This window comes from Hyperolius riggenbachi, chromosome 8 (genome assembly GCF_040937935.1).
Source record: "Hyperolius riggenbachi isolate aHypRig1 chromosome 8, aHypRig1.pri, whole genome shotgun sequence".
Taxonomy (NCBI): Eukaryota; Metazoa; Chordata; class Amphibia; order Anura; family Hyperoliidae; genus Hyperolius; species Hyperolius riggenbachi.
This window is the reverse complement of record NC_090653.1, coordinates 276,360,383-276,387,898: the sequence shown is the minus strand read 5'-3', so window position 1 is coordinate 276,387,898 and position 27,516 is coordinate 276,360,383. Positions and strand designations below refer to the sequence as shown.

The following is a 27,516-nucleotide window of genomic DNA, read 5'->3' as shown; positions in this document are numbered from 1 at the left end:
AAAAAAACTGTGTAGAGAAAAGTGAATGCTCTCGCCACCTACTGGCCAGCTAGATTCCAGACATCATATACCTAGCAAGGCTTAAAAAGTGAAACCCACCACTTGGGGGCAGCAGAAGTTCTTGCCTCAGAAAGTCATCTTTATAAATGTTGGCATATTTTCAGCAGTTACATGTTGTTTTCCACATCTTCTGTTCTTTGCTCAGTTTGTAATAAAGTTGCACCATCCGTTTGAAATCAAATCTACAGTATTTTTCGGCATATAAGAAGTTCCGGGAATATAAGACACACCCAGGTTTAGAGGGTAAAACCAGGGGGAAGATATACTAAACCTGGTGCATCCATGGTGCAGGGGCGTCTTGTAGATGTTCTCCCCCAATTATTGTGTCCTCCTGTTCCCCCATGTGTCACCTCTGTTCCCTGTGTGTATAGCTACAATCAGCGGCAGCACGGCTCACCTGATCCAGCGGTGAGCACAGACCTTTCCCTAACTGTTCCCCTAGTGCTGTCTTCTGCTGATGCAGTGATCAGCAGAACTCAGCACTAGGGGAGCCGTGAAGGAGAGATCTGTAATCACCGCTAGAGCCGGTGGATGAGGTGAGCCGTGCTGCCACTGCTTGTAGCTATATACACGGGGAACAGAGGTGACACGTGGAGGTAGACACAGGGGCACAATACAGGGAGTCCCTGACATCGCGATGGGTCGGCAGTTTGTATCGGCGAGCGTTCATAAGTCGGGGACTCCCTGTATTTGGCCTATAAGATGCAGGGACTTTTTCTCCTTATTTTGGGGGGAGAAAAAGTGTCTTATATGCCAATAAATACAGTACTTACAAAATGGTCCATGCCAAGAGAGAGATGGCAGCTAGAGTGCTGTAAAGCCTCATATAGTCTAGATCAGTGATCTGCAAACTTGGCTCTCCAGCTGTTAAGGAACTACAAGTCCCACAATGCATGTCTTTATGAATTATGACTATCAGACTCCTGCAATGCATTGTGGGACTTGTAGTTCCTTAACAGCTGGAGAGCCAAGTTTGCAGATCACTGCTCTAGATTTAACTCTGCCAGTGGGGCCGATGACCGAGCTCATTTGGCCGTCCAGGCTTTGTTCACTTGCTGTCAGGTGTGGACATCAGGTGCATGGGCGTCCGCAGAAAATTTTCCGGGGGGGCAAAAAAGGGGGGGAGGAAGAAGCGCGCCGAAAATGTGCGGCTGTGTGCGCCAAAAAATGGGGCTACGTCATGCGCCGCGCCGAAAAATGGGTGTAGTCATTAACCAGAATGTGGGTGTGGTCACGGGTGGAGACAAGTTTACATGAACTTGGCATTGGTGGGACATTAGATTAGGACAGTGGTGGCGAACCTTTTGGAGGCCGAGTGCCCAAACTGCAACCCAAAAGTCACTTATCTATCGCAAAGTGCCAACAGCAATTTAAACTAAATACAAACGTTTTAACTCATACATGAACATTATGGAAAATCCAAGTTGAAAATAAACTGTGAAGATAAACATTTTCATCCATCCGACTCCTGAAAAATGTGTTCATTTTTTTTTTAGAACCTCCCAGTTTCATTTTCGGTTTTAAAAAGCTGAAAAAGTAGGTTTAATGTTATTGTCTCATATGATGATGATCCAGCTTTTTCCATAGTCTCGCAGTTAGCAATCATGTGACCCCCAACAAGACAAATTCAGCAATCATGAGGCCCCCCATCAAGACAAATTCAGCAATCATGAGGCCCCCAACAAGACAAATTCAGCGATCTTGAGGCCCCTAACGAGACAAATTCAGCAGTCATGAGGCACATAAATAGACAGCATTTCACATAAATAGGCAGAATGCCCCCTTAATATGGTAGACACCTCTCACCTGGCAGCAGTTCCCCAAAATACACTCAATCTGACAGCAGTGGTTCCCCCAAAATAGGTAGCCCCAGGTCTATAGGTGTCCCCAGAATAGGTGGCCAGCGGTATAGATGTCCCCAGAACAGGTAGCCAGGGATAGAGATGTCCCCAGAACAGGTAGCCATGGGTATATGTGCCCAGTATATGTAGCCAGAGGTGTATTCTATTTATGTGCCCAGTATATGTAGGCAGGGGTATATGTGCCCAGTATATGTAGCCAGGGGTATATGTCCCCAGTGTATGTAGGCAGGGTTATATGTTCCCAGTATATGTAGCCAGAGGTATATGTGCCCAGTATATGTAGGCAGGGGTAAATGTGCCCAATATTTGTAGGCAGGGTTATATGTGCCCAGTATATGTAGCCAGATGTATATGTGCCCAGTATATGTAGTCAGGGGTATATGTGCCCAGCATATGTAGGCAGGGTTATATGTGCCCAGTATATGTAGGCAGGAGAGGGGTATATGTCCCCAGAATAGGTAGCCAGGTGTGCCCCTAGCAGGAGGGGAGCAGAGAAGAGTAAGAGCTATGAGCACAGTGGGAAAGGGTGGACGTCTCCCCCCCCCCCCTTCCCTCACCTTAGGGGGCTCTCCCTCCCTCGCTGTCCCCTCCGGAACGAAGTGTTGTGCAGTGCTGGGCAGCGTGCCGAACTTACCTCCATCTCGTTCAGGCGCCAGATGGATTTGCCGCTAGTCTGGTCTGGACCAGACCAGACAGCGGCACCAGAACTTCCGGCGCTTGGAGCGAGACGGAGGTAAGTTCCGCACGCTGCCCAGCGCTGCACAAAACTTCGTTCCGGAGGGGAGAGCAAGGGAGGGAGAGCCCCCTAAGGTGAGGGAAGGGGGGGGGGACGTCTGCCCTTTCCCACTGTGCTCATAGCTCACCCTCTTCTCTGCGCTGCTCCCTCCTGCTGGCCGCACGCGGCCGGGGGGGGGGGGGGGGGGGGGGCAGCGGGCGCCCAGGGTCGGGCAGATGCCCGAATTTGCCATATGCGCGGACGCCCATGATCAGGTGCCACAAGAGCAATCCATAGACCAAAGCAATCACCACCTTCAAAGCAATCGATCTGCATGCCAACAATGTTGACTCTGAGATATATTAGCAAATATTACAGCATATAATAAAATCAACAAGCTCTGTGTTTTATACTGCAGAACTTAAAGGAGAACTGTAGTGAGAGGTATGTAAAGGCTGCCATATTGATTTCCTTTTAAGCAATACCAGTTACCAGGCAGCCCTGCTGAGCTATCTGCCTGCAGAATCACACCAGAAACCAGCATGCAGCTAATCTTGTCAGATCTGACAAAAATGTCAGAAATGCCTGATCTGCTGCATGCTTGTTCAAGGTCTAGGGCAAAACGTATTAGAGGCAGAGGATCAGCACGATAGCCAGGCAACTGGTATTGCTTAATCTCCTTGCCGGTTATCCCGAGCTGAGCTCGGGGTAACTCACGCAGGAGGATTGCTCTGGCCCTACTGGGCCGATTTTCATAATTTTTTTTTTTTCCTACACGCAACTAGCACTTTGCTAGCTGCGTGTGGTACGCGATCGCCGCCGATTTGCAGCGCCGAGCCGCCCCCCCAGACCCCTGCGCAGCCTGGCCAATCAGTGCCAGGCAGCGCTGAGGGGTGGATCGGGATTCCCTCTGACGTCATCCCGCCCCGTCGCCATGGCGACGGCTGAAGCCCTGCAGGAAATCCCGTTCTCAACGGGATTTCCTGTTTGTGCAGATCGCCGGCAGCGATCGAAGAAGATAGGGGGATGCCGCTTGTCAGCGGCTATTATGTAGGTAGCGCTAGGCTAGCTACATGATTTAAAAAAAAAAAGTGCTGCGCTGCCCCCTTGCCGCAACAATTGGAACGGCAAGGGGGTTAAAAGGAAACCAATATGGCAGCCTCCATATACCTCTCACTACAGTTCTCCTTTAACCATGGGTCCCTGTAAGTAAGTACTGAACAGCGTGAAATGTATTAGACTAGTTGTTTCTATTGTATGCTGTAAGATTTAATATTTGTAGACTGCAATTAAAGTGGAATGAAACCCAGCATTTTTACTAGAACAGCATTCAAAGGGTTACACACAGGACTTAAAAGTTCCCTGCCAGCAAAGCTGGCATCCAAACTTTAGATAATGTTATCTTGTATCAAGTGAGGAATGTAAATAAACAGTTTTCTGACACTGCAGGCTCTGATGAACAAAGTCAAACAATCGTAAAGCATTTCTACTTATGTTAGAAGATAAATAAAGCAGTTATAAATAAAATGCAAAGTCAGCTCTCCGAGAAAAAAAAGTGTACTTAGGGAACGTGTAATTTCTAAATGAACTATAATACTTATGCACAAAAGCAAATATGATAACCGTATGACATATAAAAAGTAGGAAAACATGTTTTTATTGAATATTATGTCAGGGTTTTATACCGCTTTAACATCCATATAAACCGATCTGTACTAACCTGTACCTCTTACTTCATATTCCCTTTAAAGGAGGATTACACTCAATAATACATTTTTGCCCTAATGCGTTTAACACAGTAAAAAAATGAATATGAAACTCTGTAAGAATGCTTTGATGTCATTTTAATGTATATTTACACCTGATGCTGAAGCTGATGATATCATTGCTGGCTGTTGGACACATTGTCAGACTGACGCCTAATGAAGCAATTAATGAGCTAATAAAGGAGATAAAGTTATCTGCTCCCCAATCCCCCACCCCTGGATTCAGCAGGAAGTTTATTACACTTCCAAAACAATCTGACAATGCTAGTCTGCAAAGGCAAGTTTATCAGTTAGCAGCTAAATAAGCTAAAAAGCTGGAGTTTAACCCTTCCAGTACCTTGAAAACAACTCAAATGGCTTTAGCTGTTAATGTGATGATGTGTGTAATGCTTTAGACCACAGGTGTCAAGCACAAGGCCCACTGACCAAATCAAGCCCCCAACACCATTTTATGTGGCCCTTAAATGGCCTAAATTTGCATGATTGTAAATAGTAAAAGAAAGGAGAAAATTAATCCATGCTGTTCAATTCCATGGAGACTGCAGGCCTTTACAGGTGTACGCACTTCATTTTTTTTGACTTGTGCAATTGAACCATTTTTTCTAACAATATATTTAAGTGACCGTGCCCATCATTCTCTTAATTTTTTTTTTAAGTTTAATTTTTTTTTGTATGAATATATGCACCATCTTGTGATTTGCTGTATGTAGAGGACTGTGGAGTCAGTACAAAAATCATCTGAGGGCCTGTACACACTGAACAACGCAGGCAAAATTGCAAGCACATGTAGTTTTGCCTGCGTTTTTGATGCGTTTGCGTTTTTTCTTGTAATTGCTGATTGGCTAAAGAAACCTTTTTTTTTTTTTTTTGTTTTGTTTTTGTTTTTTTGTTTGTTTTTTTTTGTTTACGTTTCAACAGGAAGCAGGAAAATGCAGAGTCTTCTGGGATAAGGATGTTTGAAAGAACGCAATGGACTCGCATTGCTTTTTTTTCATGCGTTTTTCAAGCGCTGCGCTTAAAAAAGCACAGCAGGCACTGCGATTGCGTTTTTCTACAAACGCGTCGCACCAGTGTGTACAGGTCATCACGAGTTTCATTATTTTTCAAAAGACCTTGCGATTTTAAAAACGCAGCGCAAGCGCAGCAGTGTGTACAGGCCCTGACTCTTCCGTTTGTAAAACCTCTGACTCCAACTCCTACTCCAGGTATCCAAAATTACTCCGACGACTCGACTCTGACTCTCACTCCGACTCCACAGCCCTGGTTGTATAGGTCTGTTTGTGCATATTAGTGGCTAGCATTTCACCTGAGGTGAAAATAAACTGATGAAATAAACAGTTGTTTCTATCTTCTAATGCCTTTTGTAGATATCCCACAGTTTTGTTTTATATTTAAATCTACTTGTATACATTTTACTGTTCCATTGCCCCTACTCAATGACACATTCATTGAAGTATGCCAGAGCTACAATGTATTAACTGTTGACTCTTTTGATCTCTTTCCTGCCCTCAGAAGCCATTTTCTGCCAGAAAAAAGTGTTTTATGGTTGTAATTCCTTATCAGTGATGGTTACACTATAGTCTGACCCAGACATAAACTGTCACTTTCATACCCAAAGTTTAACTTTTTCAGGCAGGGAAAGAAAAAAAGGAACACAGCCTAGTTATTTGTGTGCTAGGCACTGTACATACACATGTCTATCTCATCATGTCACTCGTCACCTTGGGTGTCCTTTAAAAGTACGCCGTATTTGCTCTTCTGACTCATACTGCTGACAGATAGGAGCTAGCATTTTTTTTAAGCGAGACAGTAATTTGGATCTGCCACCTCCTCTACACCAACCCCATCCACTGGCCTGGGAATACCACAATACACATGAACCGTATATCCTTGAATATAAGTCAACCTTGTGAATAACTCGACTCCAATATTTCAGTCTGCCCCAGCAGTTTTGTGGAACGTAGTATCCAGCGCAGGTTGCTGCTCTCCATTGCCTCCTTTCTTCAACTGCAGATGACAGCACTCTGCTTCCCACCCGGAGGAGCACACCAGGGCAGGGGCCACATTCAGGTATTGCTCCTGATGGTTTTAGGGTACCCACTGTGGAGACTCTCCATTCAATTTTAAAGTAAACCTGAATGGAGTAAACTAAATAATTTAAAATAAACACATGATATACCTGCAAATGAATATTACATACTTGCCTCACCATCAGTTCCTCTTAGAAGCTCCCCATTTTCTTCTTTCAATTATTCCTTCCAGTTTTGACAATATTTTGAATATATGAGTTGGTGTCATTCATATATCAGTTGCTGTCAGTTATAACTGAAAGGACAACTGATGAGCAAGGTAATGTCCATGTTTCCCTATGGCCTAAGTAGGCAATGCTACAGTTGAATACCAGGAACCTGTTATGGGGTAATGACCATTTTTAAAATGGAGGATGGAGAATTCCATTGATCACAGTGGACAAACAGGAGGCAGGAGAGGAGAAAGAGATTGATGAGTAGATTACACAGGAGGTAAGTATGACGTGTCTATGCTTGTTTTGACATTTCATTTTCAGCTTAGGTTTGCTTTAAATAAACAGTGTGGCCCACAACTAAAGCCATGTCTCAGATTGTGGCCCCTTATATGATTGAGTTTGACACCCCTGCTTTAGACCATAGATGAAAATTTGAGTATAATACCACTTTAAAGAGAACCTGTACTGAAAAAGGGGGGGGGGGGGTACTTACCTCGGGAGGGGGAAGCCTCTGTATCCGATTGAGACTTTCCCCGTCCTCCTCAGTCCCATGGTGGTCTCTCTAGGCCCCTCCGAAGCCACAGCCAACATTGTCAGACTGTGGTGCAGTAGCACCTGCAATATTTACCTTCCCCCGGCTCCAGCGCAGTAGCGGCTTCCCGATGGGCTAAGGCGGAAATAGCCGATCCCAGCCGGGTCCACTCTAATGTGCAGACGACTTGCACCTGCGCAGTAAAGCGGACCCGACTGGGATCGGCTATTTACACCTGATCCCGAGCCGAGAGCTGCTACTGCGCTAGAGCCGGGGAAGGTAAATATTTACATAGCCGCTGTTCGGAGCGACCTAGAGAGACCACAGTGGGATGGATCACGACGGGAGAAGCCTCATTCGGTTCCAGAGGCTTCCCCCTTCCGAGGTAAGTACACCCAGGGGCTCTTTTTTTTAGGACAGGTTCTCCTAAACTGTGATTATTTTTTTTTTCTCCTATTTTTTTTTTTTCAGGATGTAGAATCCGAAAACCTCAATGTGGTGAAGAGACTGTACAAGATCCAGAACTTGAATGCTAGCACCATCCGGATGGTGATGGTGGCGGACTCTCCGGACCTGCTGGTGGAAGTGGGGGACAGGACTGAGGAGACCGCGCCTGCTCCACCCCAACAGCAGGAAGTGGAAAACATGGAGGAGGAGCGACAGGAGGTGGAGGAGGGCGAGCAGGAGGAGCAGGAGGAAGGAAGGGACGTGGCTGGGGAAGATGCTCAGATCGCAGCCGCTCTCCAGCTCTTTGTGGACTTTGATGTCCAGAACCAGCATCCGCCTCGGCCTCCTCTGACCAGGGAGCAGCTGGAGACCAGGGTGGCCCAGCTATATGCCAGATACCGGACCAGGCGTCCCACCAGTCCGCAGAACACTGAAGGGAACAAGAAATACCTCATCTTCACCACAGGCTGCCTCACCTACTCACCCCACCAGATAGGTACGCGCCCTTCTCTCATCACAACCCAGACTTTCTCAGAGCCGGAGCATGCACAAGGCAACTTAGGCAGGCGTCTAGGGCGTGGAGAAAGAACCGGCGTCTGGTTGATGCTAGCTCCTACCAAATATTACCAAAAAAGTGTTCATCAAGGGCAGGCCAAAGTTGGTATTTTGCCTAGGGTCCTATTTTATGTTAATCCATCTCTGGACCTTCTCCCTGCTGCTGTTCTGTGCTTGCAGCTAAGCTGGTGGAATTCCGGGAGACATGATTTAGGTAGTGTGGTAGGAGGGTTAGAACCCCTTTTGGCTTTTTATCATTGTCCTGTGTCTCCATCTATTAAAGGAGAACTGTAGTGAGAGGGATATGGAGGCTGCCATATTTATTTCCTTTTAAGCAATACCAGTTGCCTGGCAGCCCTGATGGACTATTTGCCTAAAGAAGTGTCTGAATCACACCAGAAACCAGCATGCAGCTAATCTTGTCATATCTGTCTAAATTTGTCAGAAACACCTGATCTGCTGCATGCTTGTTCAGGGCCTATGGCTGAAAGTATTAGAGGCAGAGGATTAGCTGAATAGCCAGGCAACTGGTATTGCTTAAAAGGAAATAAATATGGCAGCCTCCATATACCTCTCACTACAGTTCTCCTTTAAGAATTTTCATGGCTTCCTATCAGGGTGGAGATAGAAGCCCCAATTAGTTGTCAAGCCTAGTACACACCATGCAATTTCCCTTCAGATTGGTCGAATAGATAATTTCCAACAGGTCTGATCTGCTTTCCGATCGTTTTTCTGATCGATTTGCATAGAAGTGATCAGAAAATCGATCGGAAATCCAATTGGATCTGTCAGATTTATTTCGACCAATCTGTCTGATGGGAAATTGCAAGGTGTGTACCAGGCATTATTGCTCTTTCTCATTTCCTGTCACCGATGTAGTGACAATGAAGATTAGGTGAATTCCGCTGTGCCTCTTCTGCTAAGAAAGTGCTGGAACCAGGAGACTTGATCCCATATAGATGAGAGGAGAAAGTTCCGCACAATGTCTATAGAAAAAATATTTAATTTGCTTGATTTTATCATCCCTCTTTTAGTCTTGTGCCTTTTTCTCTTCCTTTCTCCTCCCCCTCCTTTTGGAGGGTGTGTCTTTTGACTCACAGGAGATGGTTGGGACTTTGGGCATATATGTGTCCTTTGTCATACTATGAGCCTGTCCTGTGTCGCACTGTGAGCTTGTTCTGTGTCACGCTGTGAGCTTGTCCCGTGTCGCGCTGGGTGCTTGTCCCGTGTCGCGCTGGGTGCTTGTCCCGTGTCGCGCTGGGTGCTTGTCCCGTGTCGCGCTGGGTGCTTGTCCCGTGTCGCGCTGGGTGCTTGTCCCGTGTCGCGCTGGGTGCTTGTCCCGTGTCGCGCTGGGTGCTTGTCCCGTGTCGCGCTGGGTGCTTGTCCCGTGTCGCGCTGGGTGCTTGTCCCGTGTCGCCCTGGGAGCTTGTCCCGTGTCGCCCTGGGAGCTTGTCCCGTGTCACGCTGTAAATATGAGGTATGATTAAAGTGAACCAGAGATGAAGCACCCTCATGTATTTTACCATATAGATCAGTGGGAACATGAGAGAAAACAAATACCCTGCTTTCTGTTTCATTCTGCACTGCACAGCTTGTTTCTTATCAGACCTGATAAAATCCCCAACTGAGCATTCAGTCTGGCTTTGCTATAATGACTCAGCTATAATGATTCCTGAGCAGAGCCAGCAGGGGGCAGGCTTGGACTTGAAAAGACATGAGAGAACACAGACTGAGCTATAAATATTCCTGTGCAAAGCCAGACTGAATGCTCAGTCCGGGATTTTATCAGGGCTGATTAGAAGCAGGCTGTGCAGTGCAGAATGAAACAGAAAGCAAGGTGGTGTTTTCTCTAATGTTCCCACTGATATATATGGTAAAATACATGAGGGTGCTTCGTCTCTGGTTCACTTTAAGGACCAGTGAGGTCAGTTCACTAAACAGTGCTGCTAGTTCAAAATCAACTTGGGAGCCCTATGCACGCTACGCACGGTCATGCAGCGTAGCGTGTGTTCCTTAGTTACACGCGCTGTTTACATAGTAACGCGCGCTCCTTTAACTCCCGCTCGCTGTGAAGTATCGTGACCGTGATGCTGCACAGCAAGCGGCAGTAGAGCTCCCAAGTTGTTTTTTTAACTCAGTGAATGGACCCCAATGTGTCTGAAACATGTCAGCTACCTGGCTGTATGGTTTTTAACCTGACTCCATAAAGTTGAAATATTTGCACTACAGACATGGTGCGGAGCTTTCTCCTTCTCTCGATGTAATGACAGCTTGTGCTGCCCCCTAGTGCGGCCCCAAGTCACTGCACTGCTCCTCATTGCATGCATGCCCACTGTGGGATTTCTTCAGGCACATGCACAGAAGGGATATTTTTTTGTCAGCATGTGCTGCTGTTAATCCTGGTATGCGAGGGAGGGTATTGGGGAGTTCCCGAGGGGCCCCAGAGGGTCCCTTGAATGCTAAATATATTAACAGTATGTTTAAAACTCCAAATCTGAAGGGTAGGGAAGGGGGCCCTCAGCCCCTCAGGTTTTCGAGGTTCCTGTATCACATCTCGGGAACCAGCGGGTTTGGGGGTCAGTTTGGCAGGGAAAGGGAAGTGGCATGGGGAGTCCCCTCTGTATCCCCCAAATCTGGGGTCTATAGTAAGCATGGTTGCAGGGATATTCAGCCATAAAGTGACACTGAAGCGAAACATTTTTTTTTTTTACGATGAATTGGTTGTGTAATACGAATAATTAATAGAACATTAGTTGCAAAGAAAATAGTCTCCTTTTATTGTCAGTCATATAGTTAGCAGCTTCCGGACGGCATATTCTCTTCCTCCACCGGCAGCTCTGAACTAATCTAGCATGTGTACATGCAGTGCATGCAGTAATAGAATACTGCCACTAGATGTCAGTGCAACTCTTAGAATGATAACCTATTCATAGCATTTCCAAGCAGGTCATTTAAAGGAAACCAATTAAAGCTCAAGTAAAGTAAATAATTGATACTTACCCGGGGCTTCCTCCCGCCCCATAAACATGTACGAGTCCCTCATGTCCTCCCGCAGTCTGTTGTTCAGCCACAATCAACCCTGGTAACTTGCTCAGTGACGTCAGTCCGGGTCTTGCGCATGCGCAGAAGACCCAGACTGGACGCAACTGAGCCAGTTACCAGGGCTGATCGCGACTGAACGGCAGACCACGGGAGGACGGCGTGGGACTCGTACATGTTTATGGGGCGGGAGGAAGTCCCGGGTAAGTATCGATTATTTACTTTACTTGAGCTCTGGTGCACTTTAAATCCCCAGCTTACCTTCCCCGATTTTTATTATTTTTAAATGGGGGGGAGGAAGAGGCAGGCTTGCTGTGATGTTCATGCTGTGACAATCCACTCAACAACCGTCCCATCCAAAAGCTGCATGTGCAGCCCTACCCCTCTTCAATCAGGCTCCCCTGGTTGGGAGCATTCTGTGCTTGTACAGTCAGTAGAAATTGCTACACGCGTCCCGAACACTTGTGATTGTAGCCACGAATGTGATTGCCTCAGTTGGTCAGCTTTCAGAGAGTCACAGCTGCTGAACGGATGGGCCTGTAATTACTTCAAGGAACCTGAAGAAACCAAGGGGGGGGGGGTTCACTCAAGGTACCCTTCAAGAGAAGGTAATGGGGGAAGAGTATGGAAGGTGATAGGAGGGAACATCATGGCAAGCCTGCTCTTCCTGTCTGAAAAATGTGACTTTAGCCAAAGGTCAGGTTGGGGCCGGAGGAATGGGGCGGGCTAGGAGTGTCAGGTGCACTGTAACTTTGGAGCAAAATCCATTATACAAATATGCCAGGGTCTCTTTTAAGCACACTAGCAAATAATGGAGCTCAATTATTTGTATGTCAAACCAACTGGATAATCGTATCAATTTATGTAAAATGAGCTCCCTCTTCTGTATATTTGCAGGGATCATGCAGCTCCTCCCTCATCAGATGACCACGGAAGGGCCGGTGCTGGGTGAGGAACGTGGCCCAAATGAGTTCTTCGATCCCCTTGATCACATAATCAACATTCATGGACACATCATTGGCATGGCGCTGTCTCCTGACCACAGGTGTGTGCCCTGAGCCTAGTAACCGCTTTTCCTCAACTTTCTTTCCCATACAGTTGTTCTACTTTCTTTTTGTCCCAGAGTAATGTCATCTGTGTAAAAAGTCACAAGTCCTCCAGCTCCGAATACAGTAGTGCTGGGAGCTGACATGGGCATGGATGCATTCTATCATTAAGTTCATTAAGAAAGCCCCTACAGTGAGGAAAACTCTTCTGTGCTTACAGTCGCACTGAATCCAGGGATTAAAATAAAAAAACTACTGGTACTGTTTGCTCACCCTTATCAACTGTAATTGGACAAAAGACAATTTGTAAGCAGTTTGGTTTGGAGGGTGGGGTCATGTGACTCCCAAAGTTTTAGGAACCCTCTAGGCCAGTATGGAGAGACTTTCAGAAGATGGGAAGTTCACAGTAAGGCGCAGTGGGGTGGTGAGAGGCGTTAAAAAAAGAAGTCACAGAACTCGGCTTTTTAAAGCAAACTTGTAAGGTTTGAAAATAAAAAATTGACATACTTATCTCCTGCGAGGAAATCCTCTAGGTCCAACAGAAGCTACCCCCATCTCCTTCTATCTTGATGTTCCAGCAACGTGTCCTTCAGAAGTCTGCGCCCGGGTTCTCCTGTATGGGAATGAGCTCGGCAACACTGCGCCTGCGCTGTAGCACGGAAAAGAAAATGTAAAGCCTGATTGGACCCGTGCTACTGCACATGCGCGAGCTATGGACATGCCCTTGTTTTCTGAAGGACACAGAGCTGGAACTGGATGTTGGAGGAGGATGGGGGAAGCGTCTGGAAAATCGAGAAATTATCCAGAGGCTTTCCTCTATTGAACTGAGTACTCAGTTAAGGGCACTTTTTTCCCTACATGTACAATTACAAGTAAATCCTTCCTGAATCACTAGTACTATGCAGATGCACAGCTTGATGCTGCTGTACTCTCCCTGGCTGCATCGAAAGGATTACACTCCAGTAGACAAGTGCAATCCCTGGTCCCCTACATTACGCTGTTTTGCAACGATTGACTGTTGGATGCAATTGGCCGTGTATTGGGCTTACAGGACAATAAAAACGTGCGATACATACCTGGATGTGGCTGTATAAATTTGCTTTTATCTTATCCTTTTATAAACAGTCCTGTACTCATGAACTCAGAAAAAAACCTCAGCCTCTGAAAAAGCGACCTGGTTATTGGTGGCGAAACGTGCATTAGGCTATTGACATTATGACCAACGTCTATTAACCTTCCTGGCGGTAACCCCGAACATAGTTCGGGGTAAGCCGCGCAGGAGGTTTTCTCAGGCCCAGCTGGGCCGATTTGCTTAATTTTTTTTTTTTTTTTTGCTGAACGCAGCTAGCACTTTGCTAGCTGTGTCAGCACACCGATCGCCGCCGGCCCGCGCTCGATCACCGCTATCCGCTCCGCGCCGCCCCCGAGACCCCGTGCGCTGCCTGGCCAATCAGTGCCAGGCAGCGCTGAGGGGTGGATCGTGACTCCCAAAGACGTCACGACGTCGGTGACGTCATCCCGCCCCGTCGCCATGGCGACGGGGGAAGCCTTTCAGGAAATCCCGTTCTTTGAACGGGATTTCCTGATCGGAGATCGCCAAAGGCGATCGAAACGGGCGGGGGGATGCCTTCGGCTCGCTACATGATTTAAAAAAAAAAAAAAAAAAAAAAAGGTACTTCTCTCGGGAGGGGAAGCCTCAGGGTCCCAATGAGGCTTCCCCCTCCCCTGTAGCTGCCGGCAGTCCAGCGCTGGCTCCCCCAAAGCCTCCCGGAATCCTCCCCCGACAAGCCTGACAAGCGCTGATCTATGTACCTCTCCGGGATCCAGCGCAAGCGTACTAGCGGCTCTTCCTTCAGGTTAGGCAGAAATAGCCGAACCCGATCGGTCCGCTCTACTGCGCAGGCGCAAAAGGACTTGCGCCTGCGCACTACAGCGGATTGATCAGGTTCGGCTATTTCCGCCTTACCCAAATGAAAACCTGCTAGTACGCCTGCGCTGGATCCCGGAGAGGTAAATATTTACATTGCCGCACTTCGGAGGACCCCGGGCAGGCTAACAGAGGCACGCAGAAGGAAGGGGGAGCCTCGTTGGGATCCAGGGGCTTCCCCCCTCACGAGGTAAGTATCCCCCAGAGGGGTATTTTTCATTACAGAATTTTTTTAATTTCTTTAATTGCTGGAAGCCGAATTATTTCATTCCCCACCATCCATGGCGGCCTGGAAGGGGAATAGTATTTGACACGGCCGGGAACTTATCAGCCATATACCGGCTGTATCCTGTGCCCAAGTCTCCCGCGCCGATATCTCTCGTACGCGTCTCTTGTACCCTCTCCCTTCCCTAGTGTATTCTACATGATTGTGTGCTCCTTTCCTATGACTGTCTCGTATTTGTATTACTGGTCCTACCTAATCAGACCAAATCACATGATCATGTCTCTTGTACCCTCTCCCTTCCCTAGTGTATTCTACATGATCGTGTGCTCCTTTTCTATGACTGCCTCGTATTTGTATTACTGGTCCTACCTAACCAGACCAAATCACATGATCATGTCTCTTGTACCCTCTCCCTTCCCTAGTGTATTCTACATGATTGTGTGCTCCTTTCCTATGACCGCCTCGTACTAGTATTACTGGGCCTACCTAACCAGCCCAAATCACATGATCATGTCTCTTGTACCCTCTCCCTTCCCTAGTGTATTCTACAGGATCGTGTGCTCCTTTCCTATGACAGCCTGTACTTGTATTACTGGGCCTACCTAACCAGCCCAAATCACATGATCATGTATCTTGTACCCTCTCCCTTCCCTAGTGTATTCTACAGGATCGTGTGCTCCTTTCCTACGACAGCCTGTACTTGTATTACTGGTCCTACCTAACAAGCCCAAATCACATGATCATGTATCTTGTACCCTCTCCCTTCCCTAGTGTATTCTACACGATCGTGTGCTCCTTTTCTATGACCACCTCATACCTTTATTACTGGGCCTACCTAACCAGCCCAAATCATATGATCATGTCTCTTGTACCCTCACCTTTCCCTAGTGTATTCTACATGATTGTATGATCCTTTCCTATGACAGCCTCATACCTGTATTACTGGGTCTACCTAACCAGCCCAAATCACATGATCATGTCTCTTGTACCCTCTCCCTTCCCTAGTGTATTCTACATGATTGTGTGCTCCTTTCCTATGACCGCCTCGTACTAGTATTACTGGACCTACCTAACCAGCCCAAATCACATGATCATGTTTCTTGTACCCTCTCCCTTCCCTAGTGTATTCTACATGATTGTGTGCTCCTTTCCTATGACCGCCTCGTACTAGTATTACTGGGCCTACCCAACCAGCCCAAGTCACATGATCATGTATCTTGTACCCTCCCCCTTCCCTACTGTAGTGTATTCTACATGATCGTGTGCTCCTTTCCTATGCCACCATCGGCACTTTTCTCTTCTAAATATAATTTTTTGTGGATTGCAGAGCATTGTTGCGCATTGTGTCTTGAGCCCCAGTGGGAAAGAGGTTTCTGTTTTAACGGTAATCTCTTCTCCGTAGGTATCTGTATGTGAACAGCCGCTCCTGGCCCCGGGACTGCGTTATATCAGACCCCATGGACCCGCCTCCCATCGCAGAGGAAATAGAGCTTCGAGTCTTTGACCTGAAGACCCTACGAGAGGTGAAACAGCCTCTCCGAGCCCACCGTGCCTATACTCCAAACAACGAGTGCTTCTTCATCTTCCTAGATGTCAGCAACGACTTTGTGGCCAGGTGAGTGCAGGGCAGAAACACGGCTTCCCAGCATCCCCTGCTCTCACCTCCTCACCACACCATACAGCCTCCTATACAAAGCACTGCGCTGACAAACCACCAACCACATTCCATCTCTAACACTGCTTCCCAGCATCCCTTGCTCTTACCTCCCCACCACACCATACAGCCTCCAAAACAAGGCCCTGCGCTGACACTACCAACCACATTCCATCTCCAACATGGCTTCCCAGCATCCCCTGCTCTTACCTCCCCACCACACCATACAGCCTCCTATGCAAGGCCCTGCACTGACAAACCCCCAACCACATTCCATCTCCAACACTGCTTCCCAGCATCCCCTGCTCTCACCTCCTCACCACACCATACAGGCTCCTATACAAGGCCCTGCACTGACAAACTACCAACCACATTCCATCTCCAACACTGCTTCCCAGCATCCCCTGCTCTCACCTCCTCACCACACCATACAGGCTCCTATACAAGGCCCTGCGCTGACAAACCCCCAACCACATTCCATCTCCAACACGGCTTCCCAGCATCCCCTGCTCTCGCCTCCTCACCACACCATACAGGCTTCTATACAAGGCCCTGCGCTGACTCCCACCAACTACATTCCATCTCCAACACGGCTTCCCAGCATCCCCTGCTCTCACCTCCTCACCACACCATACAGCCTCCTATACAAGGCCTTGCGCTGACTCCCACCAACCACATTCCATCTCCAACACGGCTTCCCAGCATCTCCTGCTCTCACCTCCTCACCACACCATACAGCCTCCTATACAAGGCCCTGCGCTGACACTACCAACCACATTCCATCTCCAACACGGCTTCCCAGCATCCCCTGCTCTCACCTCCTCACCACACCATACAGCCTCCTATACAAGACCTTGCGCTGACTCCCACCAACCACATTCCATCTCCAACACTGCTTCCCAGCATCCCCTGCTCTCACCTCCTCACCACACCATACAGCCTCCTATACAAGACCTTGCGCTGACTCCCACCAACCACATTCCATCTCCAACACTGCTTCCCAGCATCCCCTGCTCTCACCTCCTCACCACACCATACAGGCTTCTATACAAGGCCCTGCGCTGACAAACCCCCAACCACATTCCATCTCCAACACGGCTTCCCAGCATCCTCTGCTCTCACCTCCTCACCACACCATACAGGCTCCTATACAAGGCCCTGCGCTGACTCCCACCAACTACATTCCATCTCCAACATGGCTTCCCAGCATCCCCTGCTCTCACCTCCTCACCACACCATACAGCCTCCTATACAAGGCTCTGCGCTGACAAACCACCAACCACATTCCATCTCCAACACGGCTTCCCAGCATCCCCTGCTCTCGCCTCCTCACCACACCATACAGGCTTCTATACAAGGCCCTGCGCTGACTCCCACCAACTACATTCCATCTCCAACACGGCTTCCCACCATCCCCTGCTCTCACCTCCTCACCACACCATACAGCCTCCTATACAAGGCCTTGCGCTGACTCCCACCAACCACATTCCATCTCCAACACGGCTTCCCAGCATCCCCTGCTCTCGCCTCCTCACCACACCATACAGCCTCCTATACAAGGCCTTGCGCTGACTCCCACCAACCACATTCCATCTCCAACACGGCTTCCCAGCATCTCCTGCTCTCACCTCCCCACCACACCATACAGCCTCCTATACAAGGCCCTGCGCTGACACTACCAACCACATTCCATCTCCAACACGGCTTCCCAGCATCCCCTGCTCTCACCTCCTCACCACACCATACAGCCTCCTATACAAGGCCCTGCGCTGACAATACCAACCACATTCCATCCCCAACACTGCTTCCCAGCATCCCCTGCTCTCACCTCCTCACCACACCATACAGCCTCCTATACAAGACCTTGCGCTGACTCCCACCAACCACATTCCATCTCCAACACTGCTTCCCAGCATCCCCTGCTCTCACCTCCTCACCACACCATACAGGCTCCTATACAAGGCCCTGCGCTGACTCCCACCAACTACATTCCATCTCCAACACAGCGGTGGAAGTGAGCAGAAGAATCTGATTAGCTACTGTGGGCAGCACACTTGTACTTGAGGCGGTGTTTAAAGGACAGCTCTGAGCAGGGGAAAGAAAATACACACAAGCACAGTTATTTATTCATGAAAGCACCATTTTACATTTATTACAGCCCTAGCTCTTTATTTTAAAGGACAACTGAAGTGAGAAGGACAGGGAGGCTGCCATATTTATTTAAGAAAAAGAAAATGTCAAGGGGCGCTGCTAGACAATACAAATATACGTAACAATCGGCCAATAATAAAATAGGAAAGAGAAAAAAAGGTTGATTGTCACAACCTGAGGACAGGTGGTCACTATATAGCATAGCCTGAACACTTCCTCCTGCTGCTGCCAACTATGATGGGATTTCCCCTAACTCCCACCTCTTCAAATGGACCAAATATAATTCATTAAGTAGGAGCGCTGGACATATACTCAATACTTCCACTGATTATTTATTACTTTATTTGAAAGATATAATAATCATACATGTATATCACATGCGTACACTCTCACATACAAGAGCACACTGGTTCCATAAAATTGGCGAATGTAAAAAAAAAATATATATTCGCTATGTGTATAAAAAATGCAAAAATCTATAAAAATGTATATATGTTAAATGTATATAAATTGTGTGACTGTACACTTGTCAAGAATAATTGTATTGGCTGAGGTAGTTCTAGTTCCTTCTTGAGGTTGTGTATATTCTCATGCGTGTCATTACCACTCCCGCTACATACAGTATATTGCTGTTCAATCCTCCGGTACTAGTTACAGCATAGTAGGAGCAGAACTTGTAAAGAAAATGTGCTACCTCTATCAGTCATCCAGCACTATGAAGAACTTTAGAATCAGAATAGCTTTTATTTCGCCAAGCACGACTGAATCGTGCCCGGAATTGGGTTTGGCACATAGATGCAGGGCATTACATAGAAACATAAGAGACATAGAACATCTTGGACATTACTTCATTTCAAAACATATACATAGCACATTTACCCCAGCCATGTGGGTTGCAGGTAGAAGATGAGGGGGCAGAGAATGAGCAGCGTTTGTAGAGTTCAGCAACTTTACGGCTGAGGGGAAGAAGCTATTTTTGTGTCTCGTGGTCTTAGTGGAGATGGACCGGTACCTCAGATACCTCCGCCCCCAGGGGAGCTGACTGAAAAACTGGTGGCCAGGGTGAGAGGGATCATTTGCAATCTTCAATGCTCTGGAACGTAACTTGGCATTGTAGAGGTGGTCAAGGGCAGGGAGCGTGTTCCCTATGATCCTTTCCGCTGACCTGATCACCCTCTGTAGTTTGCGTCTGTCGCTTTCGGTGGAGCCAGCATACCAGACAAGGATGGAGGAGCAGAGGACGGATTCGATAGTTGCAGTATAGAAGTTCGTCAAGAGATTCTTTGACATGCCGAACTTCTTCAGTTGGCGAAGGAAGTAGAGCCTCTGCTGAGCTTTCCTCTGGGTGAAGACAGTGTTTTCCTTCCACTTCAGGGTGATGGAGATGGTGGTGCCCAGGAGGCGGACACAGGACACTTTTTCCACCACCGTTCCTCCAATGTGCAGTGGGGGTGGAGTGGGGGCATGCTTCCTAAAGTCGATGATAATCTCAACGGTTTTTGCATTGTTGAGGACCAGCTTGTTCTCCCTGCACCAGTGGCAGATCCTGTCCACCTGATGGCGGTATGCCTGCTCGTCATTGTTGGAAATCAGGCCCACTATGGTGGTATCATCTGCAAATTTGATTACTTTGACAGAGTCTGCTGAGGATTTGCAATTGTTCGTGTAAAGGGAGAACAGGAATGGTGACAAGACGCAGCCTTGAGGGGCCCCTGTGTTGGTGGTCCTTGGTTGCGAGGAGGTGGAGCCCAGCTTAACCACCTGAGATCTGTTTGTAAGAAAGTCTTTGATCCACAGTTGAAGTGTGGGGTGGACCCCGAGCTCAGCCAGATTCTCTTCTAGTATCTGGGGGCTAATGGTGTTAAATGCCGAGCTAAAGTCAAGGAGGAGGACCCTGGCATATGAATTGGGTTTGTCAAGGTGATTGTTGACAAGCTCCAGGCAGATGTTAATGGCGTCGTCGGTCGACCTATTTGTACTGTAAGCAAATTGATATGGATCTAGCTGGGTTTCTGTTTTTTGTTTAAGGAGGGGCAGGACAGCCTTTTCAAAAGTTTTCATTATGACCGATGTGAGGGCGACAGGCCTGAAGTTGTTGAGGTCGGACGCGCCTTGCTTTTTGGGCACAGGGATGATGGTGGACCTCTTGAAGCACGCCGGTACTTTGCCACACTGTAGGGACTTGTTGAAGACGGAGGACAGGATAGGTGCAAGCTGCTGTGCGCATGTTTTCAGGCAGGCTGGTGACACCCCATAAGGGCATGGTGAGGCTGTTTATGTCAAAGCCCCCTATTACACTGACACTCATTATACTGTCTCCTTATCCTCGTGCTTTTTATTATTGTGCTCATTAGTGCCCCAATTTAGTGCTTCTTGTTACAGTACTCCCTGTTATAATGTGCTGTATTATACTTCCACCACAATATGGGGGGGAGGGGTTTGATGCTAAGGAACTCCTGCAGAGTACTCCAGGAAGCCTGGTTGAGAAAGCCTGGAGTAAATACTCAATTGCACACTGAGTAGAGGCTGATTTGTGAGACTCTGCATAGCTCTGGCTGCAGTGGCCATCAATAGTTAATTTCCCTCAGGAGCACAGAGTAGCTAGACAGGGTCAACCCTGTGCTAACAGAGAGAGATTGGCTGCTTCCCCTTCCTAGCTCCTCCCTGAGGGAGGAGTCTCCACAGCTCACAGACTGTTTTTTCAGTTTACCTAAGCCGCATCTGTCATTCACACAGGAAGATCGTTTTGTAAACCCAGCAAGTCAAGCAATGGTGCGAAAATGATTTACGGGAAAACTCCACACAATATAAATAAAAACAAAACAAAACACTGGTCTGAGATAGAGCTTAAAAATGTCATTTCATATTGCAACCATGTCAACAGTGCACTGTCTAGTGTACAGACCACTCCCAACTTCTCATCTTCCTGCGTGGGTAATTACTTGCACAGAGTTGAAAGTTTTCTACCTATTTGATCACCTTAGATGCGTACAAATCCTTAAGCACTTAAGGACCGCGGTGTTAAAGAGACACTTAAGCCAGGAAAAAAAATGCGTATTACTCACCTGCGGCTTCTACCAGCCCCCTGCAGCAGTCCTGTGCCCTCGCAGCCACTCACTAATCCCCTGGTCCCTCCTCCCCCCCCCCCCCCCCCCCCCGCCAGCTAGTTTCGTTTTTGCCGACAGACCCGTCAGGACTGGCCACACGTAGCTTTTTCTGCATTCCCGACTGTAATTAGCGCTATTGCGGGCCGCAACCCGTACAAAGATATGCGTTACTGCATTACAAACGCATAGATATGCGGCAACGCGTATTTATGTACGTGTTGTGGCCCGCAAAAACGCTAATTGCAGTCGGGAATGCGGAAAAAGCTACGCGTGGCCAGTCCTGATGGGCCTCTCGGCAAAAAGGAAACTAGCGGGGGGGGGGACCAGAGGATTAGTGAGTGGCTGCAAGGGCACAGGACTGCTGCAGGGGGGCTGGTAGAATCCCAAGGTTAGTAAAACTCTTTTTTTTTTTTCTGGCTTAAAGAGTAACTGTCAGGCTGCAGAAGCTAATTTAAACCTCTATTCTCCTGTGTTAAAGCAGTAGGATCAGCCATACTATGCCAGGGAAAAAAACACATATATAAGTAGATAAATACTTGATCTACTTACATAACACATGTATTATACTGTCCACGTTTTGATTTCAGTGAATGTTATATAGTAAATTACGGGAATTCTGTTCCTGGTGGGGACCATGTCTTTTGCCCACAGTTAAGGCTAACTCGTGATGTCATTTCTGCACTTTTTTTCTTGTCTCCTCCAATCGCTGAGTCGCCTCAGCCTTGCTTGTAAACACAAGTGAGTAGGGGATTAGGTTTCAGATAAGAAGCTAGGAGGGAAATAAAGGGAAGAGGAGGAATATATTATAGATAAAAAGAACCCCCAGCATGCAATTCTTTGGCACGTCTACTAAAGGGCCAGTGTTCCTTAAGTATGTGATAACTCCAAATTATAACAGCAGAAAAAGTTTTGAACATTTTGAATGCAGGATTAGCATCTTTATCACTTAATACACTCAGACCAGTTGCTGTTGAAATTTGATTTTCATGGTGACGATACCGCTTTAAACAGTTTAGAAGGAAGCCAAAAAGGCAATACTGCAGTTAAAAATCTCTCTTAGTTTTGATGTGTGGTTATCAGCAAAGCTGTTAGACCCAAGCTCTTAAGAAGCCGAGAGCCGCATACCATACAGCAAAGCATTCTGGGGCCCTCCCCTCGGCTGCTAGTGATAAGTTACAGGGCTCCTGTTACAAAAGCAGCAGCCCACAGCACTGAAAAAACTCCCGGCAGAGTACACTGCAGGAGTCCGCTATTGTTCCTAGCCACATGGCTAATTAATATTCACTGCACAGTTGTGTTTTACATTACCGATCTTTTGTGTGAGTCTAATCATCAGGAAGCCTGCAGGACATGACGACACATTTGGCTTCATAGGAGACAGCCTAACATGGAACCTGCCATGAGCTGTCAGGAGCATCATTCTCTGCAAATACTATATAAAGATTCTGTGAAATCCAAACGTGGACAGTGAAATGCATATGTAATGTAAGTACAGCCTATGTTTAGCTACTGATATATGTGTTTATTTTCTCTGAGACCTTATACCTAACAGCTCCTCTTTAATGTTCACTTTAAACCCCCCTAGTTACCAGGCCCAAGAGGAACTTTATCCCAGTATTGAACTTCATCCCAATCAGTAGTGGATACCCCTTTCCCATAACAAATCTTTACCTTTTCTCGAACAGATCAGGGGAGTCTTTGTTACTTATGATGTGGTCAAACTCCTCCCACAGTGTGATGTCAGGGCCATGGACTCTGCAGTTAACTGTATGTGAACCTTGTTGCATTGTGAGAAATAATGGCTGTTTCCAACTGCCAAGCAAGCTGCATATACATATAAAACAACCAGGCAGGCCGGATCCTGTTGCTGGGCCGTGTCCCCCCTGTGTGGCCAGGTGTCCCCCTTTTCAGCAGCAGCTTTGACTCACCTTCCAGGCTTCATCGATGAGCCGCTGCGGACACCACCGCTCTCTCCGACAATTCCGCTCATACTGACGTTAAATCCCGGGTCGCGGCTTGATGACGTCATCAAGCTGCGGCCGGGGACTTACGCCACAACGAGCAGAGATGCCGGTAAGAGCGGTGGGGGGCGCCGATCGTCGTGGGAATGGCAGGGAGGTGAGTGGATCCTCTTCTTTCCCCCCTACCACCGCAGCTGTCGAATTGATCACTACAATCCACTGGCGATCATAGTGATCATGTGATCAGCAGCCATATGCGATGGCTGCTGATCACTGAGGGGAGATGCCAGCTGTCATATGACAGATTAATCTCCTCTCTTGGGTGCGCTTGATCGCGTTGGGAGCGGAAACGGCGGGCGGCTTAGATCCTACGCCGCATCAGGCTAGAACAGCCCCCCCGCCCGCTCGAAGCACCAGCGAGGACGAGCCGTAATTGATCCGCTCGCACGCAGGGATGCGGCTGGGGTCGATTCAGCGGCTAATCGAGCCGCCGGTCGACCCGTTTATTCCAGACATAATAACCAAAGCACACACACAGAGCCTGCAGGTGGCATGGAGGGGGCGTGGCATAACTTCTCCCTATCACAGCAGAGGTAGCCCATTCCTCCCTGGGTCGACAAAGCTTGACAAAGAAAAGAAGATTAGATCTATTACAGAGACAGTGCAACTAGAAAAGGCTGCAGTAAGCCAGACCACATTAAAACAGGTATAGGATACAAGAAATAAGGCTGAATTTTTTTTTTTTTTTACTGAGTCTCTTTAAGCTTTACTTACCTGGGGCTTCTTTAAGCCCTTAGCAGTCTTTGTGGCCTCTCGGTGCAGTTCTGGTGCCTTCCAGTGCGTTGCTAGCCCCTTCGAAAGATCACTTACCATAGCTGTGGTTGTGGGCGCATGTGTGGGCAGCTCCCTGCGCCTCTCTCGATCAGGCTATGGTGGTCAGAAGTGTTCTGCTCTTGCGCAGTTTGTCTATGTGAACTGTGCAAGGCTGGAAGAAGCCCCAGGTAACTACTGCTTAACTTCTTCATTTCAGATTGGATGTCCTATAAGGTTCTTGAGTCACTAAACTTGCCCCCTTGACCTGTGCCTGACCCCTGCTTCCCTCTCCATCACATAACAGCCTTCCATGCCTGATAATGAATTCTGAAGTCCTGTTATTTATTTGTTTTGTGCAGCGGAGCCGAGGATCGTTGCGGCTACATCTGGGATCGCCATTACAGCGTCTGCCTGGCCAAGCTGCCCCACGAGGATGTGGTGAACTCGGTGGCTTTCAGCCCAGCGGATCAGGAGCTGCTGCTCACCGCCAGCGATGACTATACCATCAAAGTGTGGCGTTCGCCCCGCTCCGTGCGCGATTCCCAGGAGCTGCTGGAGTCCAGTTCCTGGTTTCCTACAAACATCCAATGAGATCGTCTCCGCAGCAGCCTTCTTCAGTCTGGCCTCTCCCGCGATGTTCAGGTGTCTGTGTTACGTACCGCAGTGAGCAGATTATCGCGTAGCTTGGAGAGGCGGGACTTGTATATATCCAGATAGAGACCTATTGACTCACTTGTGCCCCTCCTTGTAATCTTCACAGTAGACAAGGTTATCCCACTGGATTCACAAGGGATGATGCAATACAAGCAGCATTGTTACATTGCAGGCTGGTCACTATAGCGAATGTTGTGACTTCACGCATCACTTGCGGTAATTCATGTAACAGCAGCAGCTATAAATCCTCCATATACTTTCTGACAAAACAGTGCATAGAAGTGTGAGTTTGAAATAACTGGGCCCCAGAGCTGGCTGACCCCGGCCCTCCCCTTTCCTCCCAGGTCTACCTCAAAGTGAATAGTGGTCTATCTGGGGCGGGCCCTGCAGAGGTAAGTTCACTACAACATAAGTACTCTGCTGGGGGCTCTGGGAATCACTATTCACCTGGGGGGGGGGGGGAGACATGATTGGTCTGTCAGCTGGCTCTAGGTGCAGCGTAATACTATTATTGGGAGGGGGATACTGCATTACATTGGGGGTGTGGGTGAGGATGGCCCCATGTACCTTGTGCCCAGGGTCCTATTTTGGCTAGAATGAGCCTGGGATCCATCTCCCCTTCTGATATATATATATATATTTTTTTTTAAGGTATATTGAGTAATTTGTTCTGCTGCTATTACATTAAAGGATACCCGAGGTGACATGACGAGATAGACATATGTATGGTCAGTGCCTAGCACACAAAAAACTTCCCTGTGTTCTTTTTTTGTCTTTCTCTGCCTGAAAGTGTTAAACATCAGGTATGAAAGTGACAGTTTCTGTCTGGGTCAGTACTGAATGGTCTCTGATAAAGAATTACAGCCATAAAACACTTTCCTGGAGGTAATTGGCTTCTGAGAGCAGGAAAGATATAAAAAGGGTCGATAGTTCATAATTTCAGCTTTGAAATTATTTAATGCATGTTTCATTGACAATGATGGTAAAAACTTTATAGAATAAAAGTGTGATATATACAAAAAAGTCATTTTTAGGAGGAGGATAGATACCAATGTTTATCTTATCATTTTATAATTTTAATGTATTTTAATACCCCATAGTTACATATAGTGTTGAACTTATTTGAAAATCTAATGCTTCACGTGAGCAAAAGTTATTCCCATAATACATCTCTCTGATGTCCCTGGAAAGCCATTTGCAATCCCAGAACAGCAGGTCTGTAGCAACCCTTTTGTCTATCAATTTTACAAAGCCGTATCGTCCAGCTTGCAGACAACCGTTTCACTCTGTTGTGGCCTTCATCAGTGCAAGGTGTGGTTTGATAAGGCTTTATGCCAGGACTGGAGAAGTAGAGTGGTTACAGGATACCCAGTTATGTTATAGAGCAGTGTTTCTCAACATTTTATTGGTTTGTACCCCTTTTAGAACCCTGTACTCACCAAGTACCCCTAGCACAGTAAACATTATCACAAGTACCCCTTTACAAATATATATTTAATCATAATACTTGATAATTGGTTCTAAACAATTTACAAGCATTTACTATTGCTTTTAATTAGCTGAAATACTAATTTGGTGTTGTTGAAATAAGATTTATCATTTTCTAAAACTCTAAATGTATTATTCTTGGATATGTATATCAAGCCCGAGTACCCCCTGGAACCATCAGAAGTACCCCCTGGGGTACGCGTGCCACATGTTGAGAAGCTAGGTTATAGAGAACCAGAACCTTAAGGATTTTTATGGCGGCCTAATGGAACCACAAACACCTTATTAGCTATGCCGAGTATGATTTTGCCTTAAAGTATACCCAAGATGATATGTGACATGAGATAGGCCTGTCTGTACGATGCCAAGCATGCAAATAACTAGGCTGTGTTCCTTTTTTTTTTTCTGCCTGAAAGGGTTAAACATTTATGTATGCAAGCGACAGTTTCTCTCCAGTCGGACTAGAGCATAAACCTCACTTATAATGAATTACAGTCATAAATCTCTTGCCTGGCAGAGAACAGCTTCTGAGTGCCAGGGATAGGTTAAAAAAGGCAATAGTTTATATATTTCAGCTCTCTTAGACATAGAAAGACTGTCATTGAGCAGAGGCAATAAAACATTAAATCTACTTTTTAAGATTTTATACCTAAAACACAGTGGGAGATATAATATATATATATATATATAAGGAATTTTCAGGAGTAGGATAGATACAATTGTTTATCTCAAGTTTATTTTCACCTCGGGTGCACTTTAAAAGAGATGTTTTCAAATATCCAGCTTTACATGAGCAAGAAGTTAAGTAACGTGCGCACATTAATTCCTACAGGGGTGGCAGCTTTGTCTGATTTTCGCTATAGTGATGCTCCCAACTGAAAATATAAATGTTTACTGGAGGGATGGACACATTTCAGCATGGTTCAGGAGGCCTCAGTCAAAATCTGGAAGCCAGAAGACGTTTTTAATGATTCAGGAAGAGACTAATTATACTAAGTTTGGTTGAAGCTGCAGTTTCGTTAGCCACGTTGCCTAATTGGTTCCTGCAGTTTGTCCGTCCCCCGAGGAGTTTGTTATAAATGTGTATTTATTTCTGGTATGTTTTAAGTCTTCTTGATTTCCTTTTGTATGTTTTGTTTACATCATTCTATCAGCTAATACCACCCTGCACTTCTGTACCTCTCTGTGCACCTGCATAGCTCTGTCCCTTTACATTGTCATCTGGTGGATGAGACTGTCAGCTCAAAGTAAATCTGTCCTGGTGATAA

At 47.0% G+C, this 27,516-nt stretch overlaps 1 protein-coding gene across 3 annotated transcripts in view; it reads left to right on the top strand.

Moving 5' to 3' along the window:
- The window catches only part of FBXW5 (F-box and WD repeat domain containing 5), a 67,669-nt gene extending 40,153 nt beyond the window's left edge, over positions 1-27,516 (top strand). For all 3 annotated transcript variants that reach the window (XM_068248959.1, XM_068248961.1, XM_068248960.1), the window contains exons 6-9: positions 7,652-8,123; positions 12,119-12,266; positions 15,823-16,035; positions 24,466-27,516. In XM_068248959.1, the coding sequence (XP_068105060.1) occupies positions 7,652-8,123; positions 12,119-12,266; positions 15,823-16,035; positions 24,466-24,697 (1,065 nt within the window). In that variant the 3' untranslated portion in view covers positions 24,698-27,516. The remainder of the gene's footprint in view (positions 1-7,651; positions 8,124-12,118; positions 12,267-15,822; positions 16,036-24,465) is intronic.